The sequence below is a fragment of the Gobius niger genome (genome assembly GCF_951799975.1).
Source record: "Gobius niger genome assembly, chromosome: 7".
Taxonomy (NCBI): domain Eukaryota; kingdom Metazoa; phylum Chordata; class Actinopteri; order Gobiiformes; family Gobiidae; genus Gobius; species Gobius niger.
In genome coordinates, this window is record NC_136858.1 from 21,573,795 (window position 1) to 21,597,863 (window position 24,069).

The window sequence follows — 24,069 nt, forward strand, 5'->3', positions numbered from 1 at the left end:
TAGAAGCACACTCCAATTTCAAGTCTAAGTTACATCATTAGCCCAGGACAAATGCACCCCAGACTTAACAACTGCCTCTATACTGCCTACTGTTTCAGGCCAAAAGTGCCCCCCTCCTCTCTCTTCCTCTATGTGTCTCTCCGACTGCTGGAAAAGAGGAGAGAGAGAGAGGAGCTGAGCCTGGGCCCTGTAATCTAAGACCAGATTTTCATTGGAAGCAAATGCTTTCAATCCGTTGTAAAGACCGGCTCATGTTCAGCAAAGCCTACAATAACAAACCGTGGGGCTTGTCCCGTGCAAGTTAGAGGAGTTAGGAGATGGAGGCGAACTGGCCATGGTACCATACTGTGGGCGAGAGAGTGGGGGAGTGGATTTGTGCAAGCAAAGGCAAGAAAAGCGAGAGGTGAGAAATGGTTAAGGGCATTGTTGTGTTGTGTGGGGTAAAGTGGAGCAGAGATAGCACAGAATGCGGTATTAAACAGTTTGCTTGATGATGCAAACGCACCTATTTGGGGGATGCTGCTCCCCTGTGTCCCCTGTGACCTGAGTTAAGCTTATATTTTCAAAGGTTGGAAAGTAAAGTGAGAAGTATGTCTATGGTGGTAGTCCCACTGTTCTATGTGTATATGTAACTTTGTAGATTCTGTTGAGATTTGTTTTCTCTCGTTGATCAGCTGCAACAAGGGCTTTTACTTTAGATTTGAAGTATTGTCTGAATTTAAAGCAGGGGAGAAGTATTTGGGATTAGTCATCATGTATTTCCACTTTTGGTGTAACTCGATATCAGACGCCTCTGTAACGCCTGGGCCTAATTTTTCTGCTTTCCTTTAACCTTACAGTCAAAATAGAAGCAGCAGGAGGAAGAGGAGAAGACCGAGGGAGCAGGGAGCAGTAACGCAGGAAAGGTGTTGAAGCTGTGTCTGGCAGCCATGTTGTGGAAATGTCAGCAGTGTTAGCTCAGCTTCAGGAGAAAGGAGAAAGCATTAGGAGAAATGAGAAGACTCTAGTGGACATCTCGCAAACGCTTCGAAGTTTGAAGAGGATTATAATGGCTGGAAAAAAACAAGGATTTCAGCAGGATAAATTTCAAAAACTTCTCTATAAAATATATTAGTGTGTTATCACTTTTATTTCTTATCCAGGCAGCCTGCAGAAAGGGATTTTACTGGGCGTCAGGCTTGCACAAGACGTTACTGACATGTTGCCCAATGTGACTGCATCGAGTCTGATTTAAGCAAACTCTATCAACCCGTATAAGCCATTGTTGTCAGTCAGAAGAAGGGCAGCTGAAAAAGCCAGTGGAGCAGTCAGTCATCCCTCTGCATACACAGGCTGCCAGGCTCATTACGAGCATCAGCAGCCTCTAACTGTGGACCGCATACATCCAGTGCAGGGGAAAAGACTTGCTAGTATAAACTCCACTCTAGCCATGAGGTAAAGCCACAGGCACAACTCTGGGCCCGGCCCACTGATCGGACGTCTTTGAAACTACACAGAGGAGGGGCTGAGGGGGGTGTGCTGGGGTGGATGAGAATCAATGTGGGGCGGTGGGGGTGTATGTTCATGAGCGGTGAACGCATGCATGCATATGTGTGCATTGGTCTGTATGTACGCATCTATGGCTTTTCTTTATGGATGTGTGTTTTCAGCCACAGAAGCCCCAAATGTGTGTGTGTGGGAGAGAGAGACTGTGTGGCAATTAGGGAGCAGGCCAGTGACTGGAAGGAGCCAGGGGCAGTTGAAATGCCCCGGGGCCAACCAAGGGAAGGAATATTTTATCAGTCCCCTCACACGCTGTATACACAAATACACACTCTCACAAACACAATATGCCAGCAAACAGATAATGACATATAAACTGGGTTGGTGCTCATTTTAACTAGCTTCGTTAGTGTTAGCTAAAGACACACTGACTTGAGTGCTCATTCGGCTTCAGTAGCTTTTCTATAAGCCTCCCCAGCACTTCATGTTTCATTCCTGCCTTTCCTTCTCTCCTACTTCATTACTTCGCTCTCTATGTCAGCTGCAGCCCTGGCATGGAGGATATTTGCAGAGCATTGTCAATTTAGCACTAAAGCACTGTCATTCTTCACTGTGTATCTAGAGTTTTTTTTCACTTTGTCTGACAAACACAAACATATTCACTGGTTTGAATGACCAAAATCATTTCGAAGTCCTGCTTTGTGTGGTTCAACTATCATCTCTTGGTATCCAACTTTATCAGCCCTCTTCATCTTTGTCTCAAGGCGTACCCTGACATTATCAAGCAGGATCTGGGCTAATCTGTTATGATCTGATTATGAAGCAGTATAAGACATTGAGATGGTACTACCTGCCCCCTTTGGAGCAGGGCACACGTGCCAATCCGAGGTGTCAGCCATTTTTCTGCTGCCTGGCAAATTAACAGCCAGCGCTTCACAAGTCAGTCATCTGAGAAAGGCAATCTCGTCAGACACGTCGCTTCTAGCACAGAGAAAATTATGACATTTAGCTTTCTAATAATTTCACGGAAATAAAGGTTATGAATATTAGCTCTGGTTTAGCAATATTCCATTCGGGGGATGATCCACAGATGGCTTAGCAGGTTTTGGGAGATGTTTTTGTCAGATTTTATAGTCCGTGGAGGAGAGAGGGAGCAGAACTGCAGTTTATGACGATGCAGTTACAGCATATGGGCTATTTGTTCTGTGAGAGTGTCATGGAGTGTGCGAGTGACCTGCAGCTGATCTCTCATGGGCCACTCCTCGAGTTTCACACCCCAGAAAAGCTCGCATGACCCTGGCCCGACGGCACCAAGCGAGGTCCAGGGCTTGAGGGGGCCTCATAGACGGTTCCACATGGGATACACACATTTAGTCGTGAAATTTAGACACGGTCCTCTCCAACTCTTTAACCATTTCTTCCCTTTTTTTCCCTGCCTTTTTGCCCGCTTTAGCACACACATGCAAACACACATACATTACATTCCCAGCAATCCTCAGAGGGGCAACGGAAGGCTAGGAAGAGGGAGGAAAGTAGGGAGGAGGGAAGCAGAGAGGAGGAAAAAAATGCCACTTATTGTATTCAGGCCATTCATAAGCTGGAGACTAGAAAGGGGGCTACAAGGGCCAAGCGGCAGTGGGGGTTACCTTTGTAAGCCCCTCCTACCGCCCAAATATTGCTGGAATTCCCAAGTTGAGGCACACTTTTAGACCTATTTTTCCAAGACGTTGAAAGCGACTTCAGACACAAGATGCTTACTGTGCACAATATTCTTTATATCACTGGTAGCATTTTTCAATGATGTGTCAACAAAACAATGTGGCAAGTCTTGACTCCTCTTCCTGGAATAATATGCACAATTATTTTCCAACTTAGAATCAACTCATCAGCTATCACTGAAAGCTTGACACGCAATTTGACACAATTTGATTAAACGCACAAAAGAAAGGTGTCATTACACACAGGCTGCCATGTGAACAATAAAAGGAAGGTAAGTGTCTTAATTAAAGACGATCTCATTGACATAATTATAGCTGAACTAGGAAGCGACGTGCAATAACAACCTGCGCCTTTGTAAATGATGACAGTTCTGTAAGCACCACTGACAAAGCCAAAGGTGAACATAGTAAGAGGTGAGTCATTTCCGACAGTTACATCTAAAATAAGATTTCTTAAGACCATGCAAATTTGTGATTTTGAGTCACAGTGTAAAGATGTACCATATTTTCCGGACTATAAGTCGCACTTTTTTCATAGTTTAGCTGGGGTGCGACTTATACACAGGTGCGACTTATATATCAAAATATATAATTTCACATGTTTGTTATTTTCACACTGACAGTCGCTAGAGGGCGCTATAGGCTTGTGTACCAGTATCTGCTACTTCTGTACCACTGAAGATTTAAAAAACGGTAATCGAGGAGCAGAAAGAAAGTTTGGAGTGAGCAAGAAACTTGTGAGGGACTAGCAAAGAGCGGAGGTTACTCTTACCGCAATGATGAAAATAAAAAAAAGCTAATCGCGGGACAAAAGCTAGATGGCCACAGCTAAAGGCACAAGTTCGCAAATGAGAGCTTGAACAACGTGCTGCCGGGAGAGGCTTGTAAACGGTGCAGTCACGCCTCCATGCCCAGGTAGTTGCCAAGGCTGGTGCGACTTATACTCCGGAATGACTTATAGTTCGGAAAATACGGTATGTGGCTTTTAGGATTGCAACCATTTTAAATATTTTCATACAAGTCAAATGTGCAGCTGTCGATTGGTCAAACCTGGGCCAAAGAAAACTACTATGGAACAAAAGCTAATACATTGTTGAAAACAAAATTTACTTTACAAACTTTGAATTCTAAACATTAGAGCATATATAAAATTTCAACCTATTGTGCTGTTGAACGCCGATGTCTGTGAGTGCATTCTTCTCCATGTGAATTTGAGTGGCTACCGCAGAAAGCGTAGCTAGCTGCGAGGAGTGAGGGGGGGTTCAGGCCTGTTGACATAGCCATAGGTGATGGCAAAAATGTCAGTGTAAATGTGAGTGCTCTCCGTGTGCCATTTTCCCCGGTGCAGGGTCATCACCACGGGCTGGCTGACACGCTGGAAACTGCCCGGAGCCCAGGGCACCCACACGACATTAAAACCTCGCACACACAACAACACACGGGCGCAGCCTTTCATTCCCACTTCCAGACCAGTCAAGAGTAAAACAAAAGGTGGAGGAGACGGTATAACCCAGAATGAAAGTGTGGAGCGGCCAAATCACCCTTTCATGTTGAGCACTTTTACTGTGTAACTATTGATTTTTCCTCTGCTGCCTTTGTGTTGTCATTTTCCTTTTTTTAGCCGATGAGAGAAGGCCAGAGTGGGTTCAAATGGGAGCACTTTACAGAGACACAGATTCTGAATTCTGTATGATTGTAATGAAAGGATTTTGGTAAGAGGTTTAGTATTATGTATTTAGTTTAGTATTTGTCTAAACTTCTAACAAGGAATAGGTAGTATCCTTCATTTGGGGTGGCCGTTGAATCGAAACATCTCAAGTCTAAATCCTCAACTGATTTAGCTTAAGTTTATTGTAGTAACAGTAACACATTTCTGTTGTTCAACTCCTGCTACTGGTCACATTGATCACTGCATGGGTACAGAACAAGCATTATGCAAAGACGGACTCTCCACTGGAAGCAGCCTGATCCTTTCCCACTTTCAACTCTCACCCTCGTGATTGTTTAGTTGCCTCAGTGGCTTTTGACACCTTTGAATGGCCGAAGCTGAAGTGTACAGCGCGCGGGGAGGAAGAGAGCGAGCAGGAAAATGTAGTAGTACGGATAGGGGGAAGGGGAGGCAGCCAGGACAAGGACCATAACAAAAGCTAAGAGCACTTAACAGCACAATGGCACCGCGGTCTCTCCAAAAGTCAGCTGACGCACTGAAGGGCGATCCAAAGTCCTTCAGTCTAAACACGGGACAACACTAAGGGCTTTCAATGATAGAGAAGGCATGGTTAAATTTGTGAAATAGGTATAAAGAGAAATAACGCATAATGAGATGAAAGTAATGACCCTTGAACTACACATGGGCAGCCCTACATCTTTAATTGCAAATTAGAATATCATAGCTTCATAGACTCACAGTACAGTAGTCCAAATATACGACATGAGGGCGCTCTGAATCATCAAAGTAATTTCAGATTAAGATTAAGGGATTAGGGCTAAACATAGTGAAACACAATATTCCCATATAATTATAAATACCCCGCTTGTGTTGTAAACCAACCCCTTTAATGACCTAAAATTAGCTAAACATGTATAATTTTACCAACCTAACCCTTTTCCAGCTCCACTCCTGTATTTATAGCGTAGGTGCCAAAACGTTGTATTATTTTACAGTGTGCAGAGTTTGAGTGACATGAGCGCAGATAAACATGCATAATACAGAAGGATTTTCCCACTCATGGTAATATATCAGCGCCAGCCAAACTGCGGCCTGTAGTTAGATAATACAGGCATGCTAACCCTGCGGTGGAACAGGCTAATAATAGCGCATTAGCTTACACCCAGGGTTTTTGGGATAACATAAGGTTTTGACATCCGTGACAAAAATACTTGCTCCTACATGAAGAAGAAAAAAAGAAAAGTGGAATGGAATTTGTTTATCCTCCTTTAGTAGATATTGTAAACACAGACATTTGTGGGGAAAAACACTATGCATCTAATTATAAAGCCTTTGCATCAATGTCATGAACTCGCTGGCTAGTTTTCTTGCATTTCTGTGAAAGTGACATGTGAGAAGTGACCCAACAAGTTGTGAAATGTGCCTATAAACTCGTCCCTGTGAAGATACAGATACAGATACAGATACAGATACAGTTAGGAAAGTTAGCAATGAGTTTGGACCTCAGCTAACATTTTTCATTTAGTGTCTTCTTTTTTCATTGTTTGGCATTACGGCCTTTAACCTCTTATCACCTGTCCTAACCGAGCGCATTTTCCATAGTTCGGCTTTACCCGAATCTAAAAGCTTCTTGACTGGAGTTTACAGCCTAAAGGCCAGAGAAACGCCTCATTTGAAAGCGTTGTCGCCTTTTCTTGTCACATTTTTGAAGCTTTTTTTTTTTTCAAGTTTTCATCTCTTTTTTTAAATGTTTTTGTTGCTTTTTGAAACGCTTTTTGGTGGTGTTTTTGTCACCTTTTTGCTATGTTTTTATTGCTTTTCCGGTGCCTTTTTGTCGCTGTTTTGTTGGGTTTTCATCCTTGTTTTTGTTGCTATTATGGCACTTTTGTTCAAGTAGCTTTTAAATGTGGGTAAAGCCAAAATGGAGAAAATGTGCTTGGGGGTGAAGAGGCTAAGCACATCCTACCTTTTTTTTAATCAACAATAAAAAAAAACACGTGAGCCGTCTCTCAATTTGATTTGGACGACAATCTCACATATTAAAACGTCAATCAATACTGGTGATATTCTGATCATTAGGCAGAAAAGTTCACAATGCAAAAAATAGGAGATTACATTACATTACATGGCTCAACTCTTGATTCTGATGAGGCTCAGTGACAAAAACACTACATCGGTACGGTCTCGCTAACAAGCGCGGACCATTGTCGATTGTGCTTTCGTTTGGACTTCCTGCTTCTTGTCATTGCGTCCGTGATAGGCACAGGATGTGGTGTTTTGGGGGGGATTTGTAGTCCTATCAGCCTCCCCAGATTAGGCGTTAGGGGACAGGACTAAGAGAGGAAAGGGAAATGAGTGGGTTTTACAGCGGGCCTACTTCCTGTGCTGCACGGGCCCCATGTGGACAAGGGTGATATGTCCCCCATGGACGCTCCAGCACACGGTCCCGCTGAGGTACTTCCTGCGCCTCTCTAGGGGTGACTTCCTGTAAAAGTATGACCTCTGTGCCACTAAGGAGAATCTCCATGGTCGAAAAAAAACGAATAACCTGACTCGTTTTGGCTCTGCATGTTCTCCGTAAGTGTCTCGGATCGCGATTTTGAAAGTGCTTATTTTGTTTATCTTTAATAGCTAAACTGAATGAAATCTGATCACCACAACAAGTAAAAAAAAAAAGAGGTTGGGACAGGGGCAACAAAAGGCATAAGTGTGTGGGTTTGACACTGCCATTAGTGTCTTTACTCCAAAGGTTATCGCAGCGAAGATCTCACCCCCTCTGGTCCCCTGCACATCCCTTTGAGTTTCACTGGCTCAGAGCGAACAGGGACTATCAGATTTCATCCTAATGTGAGTTTGTGTGTGGAGCACAAGTGGCATGCCGTGGTTTCATCACAACACACAGAGAAAAGACCCAGCCCTCCGCCGCTCTCCTGTTTACCTACAGATACTTGTTATCAGCGCGACCCCTCCAGCCTTCTTTTAATAAACACTTGGCAGAGGGCTTTATCTCCCCGTTCAGGATCCCTAGAGCAGGTATCCATGTCGAAAGAGGGGGGAATGGACAGGAGCATGCTTGGCCTAGGTCAGCCACAGGTCAAGCTCTGGCCAGAAACAAAGAGGGAGAATCCACTGAGAACTTTCTAACTAACTGCTTTTTGAACAATAAAACAAGCGTGCCTGGTTATGCCTATAGCTGTGGAGTAAATGCTTGTTAATTGAGCCACAAAATCTTGACTATTTTATGTAAAACCTTTGCTCACTTTGAACGTGACGACTGGAACATAAGAGGGAAAAAGGGAATCTGCCACGAAGGAAACTTCACTTACCACTGTACAAAAATATTGCCATATACGGAAAAACATGAATCTTTTGATATTTAAACCAATGCAATTTAAGCCCACCCTCATTGCTTATCAAATGATGCAGATTCCAAGAAGCGCTGAGCCACATTGACCCATATTTGGTGATGATATATAAACTTATAGGCGCAGGGTTTGACAAAAAAAACAAAAATGGCGGTCGGTGCTGGTGTTTCCCTGGCATGAAATTGGCTTTGTGTGGGTGTTGTTGGGAGCGCAGGCTGGTAAATTCTGCACTTCTTTTGTTCGGAGGAAGGGGGGGCTCCATGCATAATGGTCTTAGCCGGGGAGGTCTGGAACTGTGTCCATAAATTGAATTATTTCAATTTGAGGTAGAGAGCGTGAGGAAGAGAGAGGGAAAATAATCGAGAGTGCATTTACATGTGAACATACCGTATGCATGTGAGGGAGAGAGAGAGAGGGGGACGCACTTTTTATATTCCTCCATGGGGCTCACTTACAACTGGGAATAGAAACCAGGAGATTACAGCAGAGGCCAAATGTTACCTTGCAGCTGGAAGCTATAGTGGATAAAAAGGACCACTGGATGAGGCCGCCATCGCCGCAACAACAATTTCCTGTCTGGAAATTACGCTTTCAACTTGACATTTCTTTCTGTTCTTAGAAAAGCATGAATCTATTTCTTGTCTGCTAAAAACTACCATTACCTTTCTAGTTATGGTACAGATGACTGGATTTTGTGTGAGGGGGAAAAAGTTTAAGAAAGTAACAGTTTAGTGTAAGAAAGAGTGAGAGTAGCCCCATGGCATGAGTGCAGTCGAAGTAGGTATTAATTACTTCATAGGCCATAATCCTGATTATTGCAATAAATCTTGTATCAATAAAAATAATAATGTGACCTGAAATTTCACATTTTACAGTATAATTTCACATATTAATTGATTTTTGTTTTGCACTTCAGAGCAATACACCAGAGTAACGCATTTTGCATAATGGGTTTCAAATGATGGTAACTGTGTGTAAACCGGCGGCTTGGTTCATGCTGAAACAACAGATGTGTGTTTGTGTGTCATCGGGTGGGGGTAAAATATTCCTGACACAATATAATCGGCAAGAGACCATATGGCAAACTGGCAGCAAGCTATTTATCCTTATCCTCTTTGGAGGCTAAAATTAGCACTTTGCTGTTTGTAGCTTTCAGCTCAGGTCCAACCACTATGATAGGGCTAATAATACTCATATCAAATCACGCTAACCAGTTCTTTCACAGCGCCAAGATCTAACGGGCCATTTGTTAAAAATTGGTGTAACATTTATTGCCCATCCACACTGACTAAACAAATATCCTAAATGCCTATGATCGTGGTTTTCTGTAAGATTATAAGTCAGGAAAGCCAGGATTTCCTAAACAGGGACCCCCTCCCCGGCTTCTAGCCTGAAGAGTAAAGGAAGATGGGGCTAATCTCTTTATCAAAAGCTTAAATAAATGTTGGTGTTCTCCCTGTGTGTGTGCCTGTGTGTGTGTGTGTGTGAGAGAGAGAGTGCTCAGAACTAAACAATGGCATTCTAAACAAAGTGCTAATGCCCTCTGTCTATATGCACTGCTCAATGCACTATTCTCCCGCTTTCATTGTTTCCACAGCTTTTGTCTAAATTCCAAATTGTGACTTCCTATGTCTTTTTCACCTCAATAAGCACCTTTTGATAACTTAACATTCTTTAAAGGTTTTTGCTTTAACCTCTGGGATTTAGCTTAGTATGGGTGTTTACGAGTGGCAGTGGAAATAGTGGTAGAAATGCGTGTAGTGGCAGCAGTACTTTTAATGACACTCCTGTCAACTCTTCATTGGTCCCTTTTTCAATACATCCTATTCTGCGTTATTGTAACTCATCAGCAGACATATGGGCACGTTTTTGTACCGCTGGAAAAAGTCAGCCACATGGATGACTAAAAGTGAAAGTCGCCGTCCTTTACCCAAAGTTTTGATGATCAAAGCATGTATATCCAAAAAGAGACAAGCAATTTGAGAAAAGTGCCATCTTCTTTTTCCAAGTCTGTTATTACACAAGAAACAAATTATGCAACAAAAATAAACCTTGCGAGCCCTCAGCTGCCAAGTTTTTGTTTTGACTAAAAAGCGACAATACAAATCTTTAAATATTGCATATTCACTTGAAAATGATGACAAAAAATGAATGTCTAGTTTACACGTTTGATTCTCTCCACTGTGAATCAGTCAATCTTTACAAGGCAAAAAGTGTGTGTAAATAGTATCTCTTTGCAAACAGCAGTAATTAGATATAGGCATTTGGCATTCACGCAAGTCGCAAATTAAAGAAGCGCGCTTCCTGTAAACAGACAGTGAGAATGTGTCTACATCATTAGAGTGCCACAATTATAACATAGCAGCTAAAGATACATCTCCCTCTTCCTTGTGCTCCTTACTGGAACAAATGAAGTCGAACTGCCTTTATTCAAATGAACAGTTTAGTTATGAATTTAAATTTACAAAACATCTCTTAAGAATAATTATTACATTTAATTTAGCATGAATGAATGCATCATACAGTATCGCTGTATAAAAAGGTTATGGGTAGTTGAGTCACTTTTAATAGTAGTCCCAGTACACTTACATTTGTACTCTTTATGTAAATCATGTTTTGCATATTCTATTACCATCTCTACATGTTTTGGCCTGTAGGTTTATTTTGGATAGGACAGCAAAGGGTAAAAGGGGGTGAAAACAGGACGAGACCTTCAGCATATTGTTAGAGCCAGTACTCATGATGCTGAGGTCAGTACAGAACAGGCACAATTGCTGGATTTTTATTAATCTTTTACACACAGAGTCAAGGGTTATTAAAAGACAAATAAATAACCAGTTGCCAACTTAAACTGTCCATCAATACTCGAGTTGAACCCTGGCCTTATCACATCACCATAGCTGCCAACTCCTCACACACGATGTTCAGTGAAGCCAATAAAAAAGTGATTGGCAAAACAAGACCTAGTTTCACATGTGAACCTGGCAGATCTGGAGAGGTGGAAGTCCCTGTGTTTACCTCCGTGGCGGACCCTTTCTTCCAGCTGACCCAAGTGATAGGGTGATACCGGCCCTAATCCTAAAAGCAAACTCACCCCTCGGTCTGGGAACATGATACAATTTCCTCTTTTTAGGCGCGGGCAAACCCAGGCTGGGCTGTGTTTGGTTACCACCTATGAGGCAATAAAAGGCAATCCCAGAATATGGTTTAGTCACTTCGTCATTTCACATGTGTGAGAGTGTTGGACGACATCATAAAGACGCTTCGTGATTGGATGTTAGGGAAGGTGACATGTCCTTTCCCAGGCAGATAACACTGTTTGAGATGTAGTCAAACTAGTAAAGTGCTACTGGCATGAGGCAGTCAGCTGTTCAGAGCTATTTGTTAAGCAAACAGAGTAAAGATATGTACAGTGTAATGTATATTTGATTGTAAAGAATCCCAACACAGTGATACAATTTTGTTTAATAACTTTCTCCATTAGACATAGAAAAATACATTCACCTTTCCACAATATGAACATATCTTAACCTCTTAACCCCCGCCTGACCCAAGCTTATTTTGTCCAGTTTGGCTTTACCCGAATCTAAAAGCTTCTTGAAAAAAGTGTAGAAATAGCAACGATAGAAGGAATGAATATGCAACAAAAAGGGACAAAAAAGGCAACAGATGAGTGACAAAAATGCCCCGGAAAAGCAACAATAACACAATAAACAGGCGACAAAAGGTTAACAAAAAAGTGACGATGGAAAAGCAAAAAAAAAGCAAGGAAACAAGCAATGGAAAAGCGACAAAAAAAATGACATCAACGCGATAAAAGTTTTGTCGGCCTTAGCTTTCAATGTCACACTGGCCTGTAGACTGAAAACTCTCCAGTCAAGAAGCTTTTGGATTTGGGTAAAGCTGAACTGGAGAATATGCGCTTGGTAAAGAGGTTATAGAGAGGATTAAATGTATGCTTTGTGCAGAGACATACAAAATTCTTAGCTATTTCCCCTTTGAAACAATACAGCAACAACTTGGCATCGCCTAAAACAGGATTGAGCATAGAATCACATAGGAATAAGGAATAAGTGCACCTTTTTTTTTTTTTTCATAGACAGATGATGTTCCTGCGCGCTTCACTGTGATCAGTATCAAAATGCTTTTACAGCATTCACACAGAGTTTCTACCTCAACCTTCTTGTTCTGCTGCTCATTTTACAGCTCGCCTCTTTGAATCTTTCTACTCTTCCATGTCTTCCACACTCGGAGGAATCAAAGGCAGAGAAACGTGTCTGCCAGCTACTGTACTTGCACACACACACGCACAGACACACACACACACGCACACACACGCACCTCCAGTAATACAGGCAGGCAGCAGGCTAATCAAGACAGCCTCATAGCTTTTATCTAGCCACAGAGTCTTGCATTTAAACAGATTAGGGCAGCGCTGGACACCCATAAGACAATTACTGGACCTGGGATCCTCCTTGATAATGTCTCGCCAACGTCTAGACAACCACGAATAACCGCTCAAATGTTTCAGACCGGTGTGCAGTTAGCAGCAATAAATACATCTATATGTGTTAAGTTTCATAGTGGAGTCAAACCCTTATTATGACATATAACCAGGGCTTTTTTTTTTTAACAACACACTATGTTGGGCGAGAGTAGGCAAAATAGAAGCAAACACGAAGCCACACTCAGCCGTCCACTCTTCCGGTCTGCTGGACAATGGGACCAATTAATGGGTGACTTTGAAGAGGCCACGTGACACCTCGTGGTTGTGCGAATGGACTGGCTGCCGATTGCTTGGTGACCCTGTTTGCCACCCCGCCCACCCCGAGCCTGAAGCTGACCAATTAGAAAACAGCAATCTGTAAGTTTGTTTGTTTTTTTTCCTTCCGAGTCTCGACCTCATTCGGGGGCACACAGGTCACAACACAGACAAAATAGTTGACAATATTACAGCACAATCAATGGTGGATGACAAGCAATGGACTACAGTGTGTGTGACAGGCAATGGAAGAAGTGCAATATTATTATTATTATTTTTTTCCTGAACAAAAGCTGGAGTAACTAAACAACAAACATAATTATAGGAGGAATCGTTTTGGAAAATGGAAAGAACGTGATGTTATTTTGAACATAGTATAGAACACTTCAAGCAACAACTCATGCTATATATAGGCATGGCGAGCTTAAACCTTTTGGGAAAGCTAGACTAATCCTCTTTTTTTTTTTCACCAAGAGAAAAAAAAAAAACACAAGAAAAAACACAAGCCAGACGCCTCCAAATCTCAGCCCCGTTCCCAGACAGTAGAAATGTATGCAGACAGTAACATATAGCCTAACAGGGAGCTGTTTGCCTTGGCCGGGCTCACTGTACAAATGGTCTGGGTAATTGGTGATACATATCTAATATCGCCAGTCATCGCCTCACTCCCTGGATGTTTCTGACGCGCGGAGAGGGAAGCCCTGTAGCTTCAAAAAACCCCAGTCAAGACTCTGCACTCTCCCCTGCTCCGCTCTACACTGCAGCTGCCCCATCCTGTTCCCTTCGCACGCCAGGCCTTCAGAGTAGCCACCGGGAGACCTTACAAATTCACACAGCAAAACAGCACTACTTTATACTTGGGGAAAGAGAGAAGGGCCCGGTCATGGCCGTAAGGGGACCCCCACCATTGCACACATATATGATCTGTTAGCTTTTCCTCTGCCCTCTGAGTATTACTGTTAAAAAGCCTGATCCAAAGACTCAACAGGCTCGCTTCTCCAGAGGGCTTCTATGGATACAACAAAAAAGCCCTGTTGGTTAGCAGCAAAAAACTAGCAAAGCATAAACTAATAGCAGAACTAATGAAGCACGGGGTCAAAACTTGTTTACAGAAATCTCCGAGAGAAGCACAAGAACAGGAACGAAGAATATAAAATGTTTTCATGTGTCTGCTCTTATGGGGGAAGAGACAGAGACACCCAGGAACAGTTTTAATGACATGTGTGAAGCAAATGTAATCCTCCCTCCATTTTGAAATACCGCCAATGAAATTTAGAGTTTGAAAATATCATTGTGGTGGAGGCGAAAGCACCCATTATGAAGAAGATGCCATATGAAGATTGTTACCACATGTGAGAAGTCACTAGCTTTAGTCTGGGTGTCGCTGACAATGTAGCACTATGGTAAACATGGATGGCAAAGTGGCTTATCCAGACATGGGACTGGCACGAATAGCGCACTGGCTGCCTTCACCGAAAACAGTTGAATATGTTTGCTCGCACACAAAATTAGGTTTCCACTCGTTTTTTGTTCATCATATAATAGAAGTGTTTGGCTAAATATTGAGTAACCGAAAATGTTAACAACTGGGGCAAAAGGATACACTACCAGATGGCAACATTGTGAGCAAGTTAGAATGAATCAAAAACAAAGTGTGCACAAAACATGGAACTGAGACAAAACAAAGAAAGTAAAGGATAAACAAAGGCAGTGTTTTGGAGCGAGTGGGAAGCATGACAGAGGAGCAGAGGATGAAAGAGCGCGATGGGGAGAGTAGGTGGCAGACCAGGGACAAGGGGAGAGGAGAGGTAGGAAGCAGGAAAGATGAAAGGGAAGGAAACGAGGGAAAGAGGGAAGCTGACGGAAAAAAAAAAAAAAAAAAAAAGAGCAAAGTGGCAAACAGATAAATAACCAGCTTATTGGGATTACAGGGAGACTGACACACAATTTAGCCGAGCCCGAATGACGTGGCAGTGATAGCTCTTAGCCCATGCACAGCTGAGAGCAGTCCAAGTGGTACCCCGCTGTGTGCCGCTGTCACTGTCTTCACTGAGGCTATATATACAAGCACAGTTTTGTAATGCCAGTCAATTTGTTTGATTAACTCTATTTAGTGCATACAGAGTGATATATTTAAATTTTGCAGTAAGGGAATTTGATTATAGAATTGATAGAAAATGATAATTAAGAACATCGCATAGCCTTTAAATATATACTGTATGTGCTTGTATGGAACTTTTCTATTACTATTCTGCCCTAGCAAAAAGATTATATAAAAGAATGCTCAAACAGCATGATGTGTGGCCAGCATTAAAATAAAGTTTACCACCAAACCTCGATGCAACACAAGAGGACATGAGTCATTACCTTGTAGCACAGACAGCCTGTAAACTGTAAACTGTCTACTATCTCCGAAAACAAACAGTGAAAAGGCTCGGAGCGGAGATGATCGCAAACAGAGAGGAAAGAGGTGGACCTATAATTGGAAATATGTGAAAAATGAAGTGTCAGTTCAGTCAATATTGGTCAAAGGTCACAGGAGCCGGAGCCAAAACTCTGCGTAGAGCACGCTCATTAGGCCGACCAATCAGACGGCGCCCGGCTGCCCCTGGACCATTAGCCATCAGAGGTACGCTCACAATATGGCGCTTTGTACTCTGCCTCATCCCAAAAATATTGAATCAGATTTAGGTTCCCTCAGTCTTACGCTAAAGGAAGACAACAACAACAACAACAAAGAAGACAGCATTCTTGGGACAAAGACGAACAGACTAGCGTTATAAACGACCAGTCATTCAAGTGGAAGGCGCTCCCAGGCAGAGGCACCCCTGCAAACTGCTCGCCTTGACATCCCCTTCAATAATATATGAACTTGCTTTTTTGCCTACAGTTTGTTGCACCACCAACAACCAACCGCCCGAACACACACACACACACACACACACATACACAGACTCGGTGCGTGCCCGAGCAGTGAGGTTAAAGACTGACAGCACATGGTAAAGGCCAGTTCACTGTGATGTTCAACTATAGAGGGTATGCACTGGCAACATTTTCATGAGAGTGTCAAAATAAAAACAATGCTCACTCATTTGGCTTCTGCTGCCATCCATTCTATCTATTTACTTTTTGAAATAAAAAAATAAAAAGGCTATTGTCTTGACCTATGTTAAGGAAAAACCTGTTAAGCTGCCTGACATTACAATTTCTTGTCTTACAATTTTCAACCAACACTGAACTGTGCTGTAAGTGATTACTTACATACTCACGTCACAGGGTTATTGATTCTATTGTAATCAAGCCCAAATTTAACGGCGGATGAGCTTGGGCCAGGGAATGGATAATGTCTGAAAGGTGTAAAACCATAGACCGCACCGCGCTTGCCTTTGAGTATCCAAAATTGCTTTCTTACCTTGTTCACTACTGTTGTCTCCGCTGTGAGATGTGTGTCCCCCACTGGAGGGGCCTGGCGTGCCCCCGGAGCGCGTGGATGCCGTGTCATCATGATCTCTGTTCCAAGACGTCTGCAATGGAGCGACGGGGAGGGTTAGCAGGTTCAGATGACATCATTTACACGGCAAATTGAGTCTGTTTGTAAATATTTGCATCCGTGTTTTATTCTGATCTTGGAACAATAAAACAGGCTCTTTTTTTTTCATATACACAAACATAAACTATGTCCACACTCCACCATCACTGCATGATTTTGGCTGACAGTGTGTGTGAGAGAGCAACAGTTTTATAGAATGGATCATAACTGAGAAAAAGGCCAGGATGAATAAGCCAGTGAACATGTTGTCCGAGTTCCCAGCTTTCTGAGGCATGCAATCCGCGGCTACCTCCATTTGGCTCAAAGTGCTAGCAGATGAAAATACAAAACAGTTACAAGTTAACGTAGGACCGGAGACTGATGTCATCTTTGTACAGTACTACTTTGTTGCTGTCCAAAAGGATTATAAAGACTTACACAGACTTGTGCCAAATAAAAATGAAAGAAAAAAAACGACTCAACCGCGCAAAAGCAAGAGCATGACTCAGAAATCGTATTTACAAAAATATATATAACATGGAGAACAACACAAATGTTTTCAAAAAGACAAAAAAGGAAAATGTGTGAAATGTCATACACTGACTAGACACAGGAACAAATAAATATTTAAACACTTACTATTTGAGGGGAAATAGATAAAGAAATAGATAATTAAATAATCTAGTGTCCAATGATATCTGCATAACTACATACAAAGATGGGACAAGTAAGAATAAATGCTTTACCTTGAGCAGCTATAGCTATTACATAGAGAGACATTGGGCCAACAAACAAACAGTCTGCAGTGACATCTGTGTGTGGAGGAACCCGTCTCTGCTCAAACCAAATGAAGCGAATACCAAAGGCTGTGGCGGGATCTGCATCACACTTTAAGCAGCAAAAATAAAGGGGTTTGGTCTATGTTTAGAGTCATCGATAATATATGAATACTACAAAAAGACGACAAATGAAGCCATTCAGCAAGAGTGTGTCATAAATTTGTGTGACTAAAAACATCATGCAAGAGTCGTTTTAGTGGAAATCACCATAAGATCTATTGATGAAATGATCACCTGCTTCTTACATGGCCATTAGAATTCTTTTTCAAATAAGTGAATGGTTATTCTATATTGCGATGATTCTGCATACATTTCTTAAAGACCTTCTTTATGCCGTGATTATGCAGCCTGTGGGATAGTGAAAAATGAAACATGGTGCATGACTGAAAGGGTCCAGACATACAATGAGGTAATACAGACCACATGCCCTGTGCACAAACGGTTAACACTTGCTTGGCCATTTCTTTTCCGATGTCCCGGTTCCACTAAATGAGCAAAACAAGTTTATCCCGAGCTGAAAGTATATCTCAGCACCCTTGGGAATGTTGCACAGTGAGAATTTAAAAATGCCTGCGAGCCCAGACTTACTACATGGGGGGGATATTTCTATTTGTTTTATATCTGTGACAAATCCCACTTTTAAAAAATATAATTATAAAGTGTTGAGGGGGAAACTCTCGCATTAGCTGTAATTGAACAAAAGAGTGCTGTGCCTGCTGGGAGGTGAACGCTGAGGCCCCATGGGAAAGGGGGCGGAGCTCAGACAGGGCCTGGTGGCATCTCCATGGGGAGGGGGAGTTTATTTATAATCACAGGCTGCCTTTGGACCAAACAAGCCTGCCGCTGATCTAACATGCAATTAATACGCACATGGATGGGAGCACACAACCTGGCATTCCAGCGCAGCCTATACATGGTGCACGACGCAGTTCCACACTCACAATAGTGGGTGTTCAGTATTGTGCGAACGCCCGAGTAAGACGTAAAAAAAAAATGTTCAAGTTCTTTGACAAGGACAGATTGTTTTTCTGTTAAGACATTTTGCGTGTGTGTGTGTGTGTGCGTATGTGCATGTGTGAAGGGGTCATCGATGTGTTTTCATTTTGGAACCAAAGACACAACTTTATGTAATAAATTATCAGGTGTGTATAGTACTTGTATTTGTAATTACCATAAAAAAGAGCCTCAAAAGAACATTCTGGCTACTTTCACTAGTTTTGATGTGTCTCTCAATCTAACCTGTCTGGCTAGGATTAGGTCCATATCTGGGAAAGACCCCCACAGTTAAGAAAGTGTTAATTCTGGGTGAAAATAAAAATGACTTCATTGCCCCTCTCTTACAGAAAAACCTGTGAGAGTTTCGCACCGCGCTCGACCTTCCGCAAACACAACCTACAGCATTTTTCCCTGTGTCTAATGCAGACCACACCTTGACCGCAGAACGCACAGAAATAACATCTACGCAGGACGCAACAGCACGGCGACAGCGACAAGGGAGGCCCACTTTTGAGTTATGGCATATGTAAAATGCACGCAGGCTGAATAGACGCATAAACAGAACCTGGCAGAGAGGGAAAGAGAGGGTTCACTTCATTTATTCTCTGCCCCGTAATGAGCCGCCGTGGATTTGCTCCCTCCTGTCTGCTGCTGACTATGTGTGTGTGCGTGTGCGTGTGTGTGTGTGTGTGTGTGTGTGTGTGTGTGTGTGTGTGTGTGTGTGTGTGTCTGCTGCGGGACTGTAGATTAATTCAATGCCTAATTGTTTAGTAAATTCCATTTTCCACATTGTGTTCTGCTTTAGCTAAACTTCTTAAGTGTGCCGCGCCGAGCTCTCAGGCTGCTCAAGCGTCGTACATACCTTTTTTTTTTTTTTCATTAGCATTTTCTCTCCTCCACTAGCCCTAATTCGCCATGAAAAGATTTTCCTTGCTGGAAATTCTGATTCCGCTATGATCGGTGAGGCATTCCAATCCAGTGCATTCTCATTGTGCTGTGCCTAAGATGTAAGTGGGAGGGGTTGTATGGGGTCTCACTGCGCCAGGTCCCCCATATCATACAAGCACTCATGCAGGAAACGTCGCCTTGCCGATTCATTTGTAATAGTCAATAAAAATGGCTTGTGTTGTTGTGCTTTTGCTGTTGACAGCTGTGGCACACACTTAACTGTACTTTTGTGACATTATAGTTACTTAATGTATTGACCAGTTGAGAGGCTGTTTCCACAATGATAGAAATAATTGTTCCTTTGGTAAAATTCTTCAACCTTATATTGCACGGAATCTCAAAAAACAAAAAATGAATAAATAATGACAGGGAGATACACCAAAAATAATTGACGAAAATCTACTACAGGCCTAAAACTTTTGCAAAGCACTCTATGTAAAGATGGTGCACATAAGAAGCCAGCAGGACCAACTCAATTCCCCATAAGGCTTTGCTGCGACTGATTTCTGTATAACACACTTTCTGACCTTTGCCGTTCTTGGAGAATGCAGTGCGCGGCCGCCGCAATATCTCCTCACACTTCCCTCCACTCCGCTCTAACAGTGAAAGCTACTTCAAAAAGGTTAGCTCTTTGTGAATTTGTGTTTGCTTTTTCCTTCCACGGTGACTAGATAGAGCAGGATCCGCTTGTGCGATAACCAGCCGGGCCAGTGCTTGCCCAAACGACATCTTTGCCTCTTTTTTTCTGTGTGCACTCTCTCCGGCACCTCTCCTCCCCAGGCTGCCATATTAGCGCTCCCCAAATGAAAAGAAGGGGTGATAATGGTATGCACCGTGCAAGGGGGCAGGCGCGCGGGGAGGAGTGTGTGGGGGGGGGGGGGGGGGGGGGGTTAATCGCGACTGCAAAAAGCCCCCGTCACTCTCTCCCCTTCCTCCCTAACTCTTCACTTTGACAAAGAAAAGAAGAAATAACCTTATAATTGCTGAAGGGGCCGAGAACTAAACCGGGATTGGGTCTCTCGAGTGCGGTAAAGTATGCTACGATGAATAGCCGTCAGGTACTCTTAAAACTAGTGGGCTAACCTCATAGAGACGTGAAGAGATAATAACATGCTCGAGATAATTACTGGCACTTTCGGAGTCCATTTAACAAGACACTCGCAGAAAAGTCACAAACCGAAATCCTTGACTGTCTTTTCCCCCTCTCTCTCCCTCTCTCTCCACTTCAAAATCCTTGTTTACTCAGCGTGAGCTCATATCCAAACAAATACATTAACTCTAGTGCTCTCCACCGGTCACTAAACAAAGCGTGAATGAAAATGTGCCCGTGATTTCTCAATGATCTGCGTTCTTTTCGCTGCGGTTTATGCATTAGCCTATAGCCTCTTGTGATGGGATGTTCTGGACAAATCCCTTGGAGATGGCCTGTTTGTGATGAGGCCTATTGTCAGGAGCTTGCAGGGGGTTAAAGGGGGAGAGGAACTTTCCATTAGCTAAGTACACACATGTTAAGCCAGGTTATTGTTGACTTAGCCAAAGAAGCCGCGGCAGTCCAGAGGGAGACACAGGGCCGCGAGTCTTAACGAACAAAACTTTTTTTTTTAAATGAGATCCTCCAATAGCACCATGCGTGCTTTAGCACTGCAATCCCGAGGGTGCCAAAGCTGCATACATCGCAGGTTCAAATGTAAGTAATTCTTTGATGTCCGTCTGGTCTTGATTTGCTAAACCAGAATCACCCCTACTTGCTATTCCGTCACAATAATGAAGAAGCTAAGAAACACACAAGTCACGTGGTCGCCTCTTTGTATCGCTTGTTGAATCCTTAACAGCCGCTCCGCATTCAGTCTCCAATGGAAAGAGAGGGAGCTCGAGGGAGAGGAGAAAGGGAGGGGGGCGAGTGGGGGTCAAAGCTCGTCTCTATTCAACTACAAAAGACGCTATTACCCACAATCACCAACGAGATTCAGAAGTTTGTATTAGATCTGTTGGAATGCCACTGTAGGAGAGAGGGAAAAGTAAAGAAAGTGTGTGCCTTATGCGATAGCTGTAACTCAATCCACTGCGGAGTGAGAGGTGGAGAGATGAGAGATAGTGGCACTCTGATTAGGAAAATAGTGTCTGACCCTGACAGTGTCTGTTTCCAGTGAGTTCAGAGAGAGGCAGGTGTCACGGTGTGAGCGCTGCACTCGTCTAAACTAATGCTGACCTGCTCCAGCTCGGCTACAGAAAGCATACTCGGATCATGTTATCAGGACACCGACTACAACAGTAACATGCTTTGTTTAGAGTTTGGACAACAGTTCACAAGTGACAAGTTGTTGCTTGAACGGAATTCAATTGACAAATATTTTTGGGTAAATATTTTTGTTAAATGACCCATTGGTTGTTTGATGCAAAAGAGGGGATGGAACAGAATACATGTGAGAATTACACAGCTCACTCAAACAGTGGAGCTGTGGAGACCGTAGAGTCCTCATGCAGGACTATTAGTTGCGTTCTGCTCTGCAGCGCAGAGACAGAGCCCTCAGAGTTTATTAGCAAATTGCCTGGCCCCTCCCAAAGCTCTCTGTGCAATTAAAGACAACTGTGCAAATGACGTACAGCCGCATGGAAATGCTCTGCGCTTCATGTTGCTCAAGTCTGGGACTGAGGCCGAACACATTCCACACAAACAGGCAATCAGCACAGAAGAACATGAACAAAACAGAAATTTATGAATAAAAGTATGCACGAGTCTTATTGCAAACTTCAAAAGCTTACACATTAGCTGTTAACAAAGGAGTCATTAAAAACTTCTTTGGGCTAAAATGTAGCCAGTGTTGTTCTCCCGGGAGCAGTAGGGAAAGGGTTAAAAAAAAAGAGTCCAACTGGTGCTAACCAGTCACTCCACTCACATAGCACCTGAGGGGGGTGCTGCATTTATCAGACCGGACTGAACACACATATTCACCCTGTGCTGTGCATGGGAACATGAGTGTGCACATGCACGTCTAAATACAAGCATGCAGCTTTTGCATTGCACAGCCTGACATGAGTTTCACTCAAACCAGCACACTCTAGAGAGGGTAAGCCCAAACTGGCTGGGCTGCATTCACAAGCTAGAGCAGAGCCTGGGTGACTTTTTCACCTCTCAGCTCTGCTTTCTTTTCAAACGGCCCTGCGTCCCTCTATAGCTGCCTGCACAGGCGGGCTGACTAAACAAGGGGCAGATCCAAAAGACATGTAAAGAAGATTCAGAATATTACTGTTATGACGCAGAGTGCATAATGCTGCAGAAGTCAGTCTGTTGGATTGTTCAGTTTAATCAATTCAAAGTGTTTTTTCTCTTGACATTTTTTCTCCTCTGCCACAGTCGCCTCACTGGAATAAATTGGTTTATGAATAAATGAGCTGGCTTTCTCTGTCTTGTTAACATTGTTCTTTTGTGCAAATTCTCAGCATTTCTTTCCAGTCCACTTCAACTTTATGCCCGAGGGCATATATTAAAAATACATATGGAAAAAGATAATGCACACACAACGCAAATTTGTTAAAGGATTTTACCAACCCACAAATGCAGACACAGCATCACAAGAATAGCACATAAATCCAAATATAAATTCAATCATAAGTAAGACGTGAAGAGCAGTGCCATTAGATTGACAATATAAGTATTCAGCAGAAGCATGCAGCCTGCCCTCTGCCTGTTTGGATATGCCCATTTACACACAGGCTGCTGCTGTGGACACTCCACATGTTATCCTTGCTCTCAATAGCACACATCCATCAAAAAGTTCCCCTCAACTATCAACTATTAATAACACTGACACAACGTAAACAGCAGAACTCTCTGTTTGCCCTGCACTGGTTTGATGTAGACTACAATTTTATTAAAATAGGTCTCTGTCAGCCAATTAAAGACCTTCAATGCCCGAAGCACAACATCATTTTCTTCTTAAACCTAAACACCCCTGGGTTTTCATTCACTCTATTTCTATATTGCATATACGTATAACACGAGGTTCTTTGACGTGTGAAATACTTGACAGCTTTAATCTGAATGAGTAGGAGTTTTTCAAAGGACACAATAAAAAGTGACTGTGTTGTTTATTTACTCAATGGATGACTTCTGATCTCTTGTTTCTAAGTATGTTGCAGAGTAAAGGCAACGCTGATCCTGTAGTTTTATGAAGGAGTCTTCTTCCCTCTTGGGCCTCAGTCCTGTTCACTCTCCAGATCAACTCACGAAACCCCTTCACTACACTCTCAGCTACACTCACACCAACCACTCAACCATATGGACTTCCACAAACTTAAATTATTTAGCCTGATCGCTTCATTACTTTTTACGTGTACTATCCAACTAATCCCTTTAATTCGGATTCTTAATTTTTATACTTTTGATCTTATATACTTGAAGCAAATGAGAGTCTTCCGCAAACGTTTAAGGGCTAAAATTCAGATTTGCATAAATCTAATCACATCGGCTGTTATCATTATTTAACGGCAGAGGATGGACCATTAGGGTCATGCCTGTGCTCACACAGTACAATGTCCCCAGAGTACCACCAGCCAGTGGAGCACATAATGAAGGCTGCGCTTATCTGTGATATCGGAACAAAAGGAAACACTCCCTAATCTACCTTTAATGCCCTCAATTGCACACAAAAAAATCAAGCGCTTTATTTGTGCTGAGGCTGTGTGCTGGGAGCAAAATGGGAAGAAACAGGGGAGGGTGTCTCGATAAGCAATGTGCACTCATGTCTAAGAGAAAATACT

The 24,069-nt window shown here is 42.8% G+C and overlaps 1 protein-coding gene across 1 annotated transcript in view; it reads right to left on the reverse strand.

The window, feature by feature from the left end:
* Positions 1–24,069, reverse strand: part of meis1b (Meis homeobox 1 b) — a 59,721-nt gene that overhangs the window by 30,483 nt on the left and 5,169 nt on the right. The window contains exon 7 of the mRNA XM_079559581.1: positions 16,409–16,520. Coding sequence (XP_079415707.1) covers positions 16,409–16,520 — 112 coding nt within the window. The remainder of the gene's footprint in view (positions 1–16,408; positions 16,521–24,069) is intronic.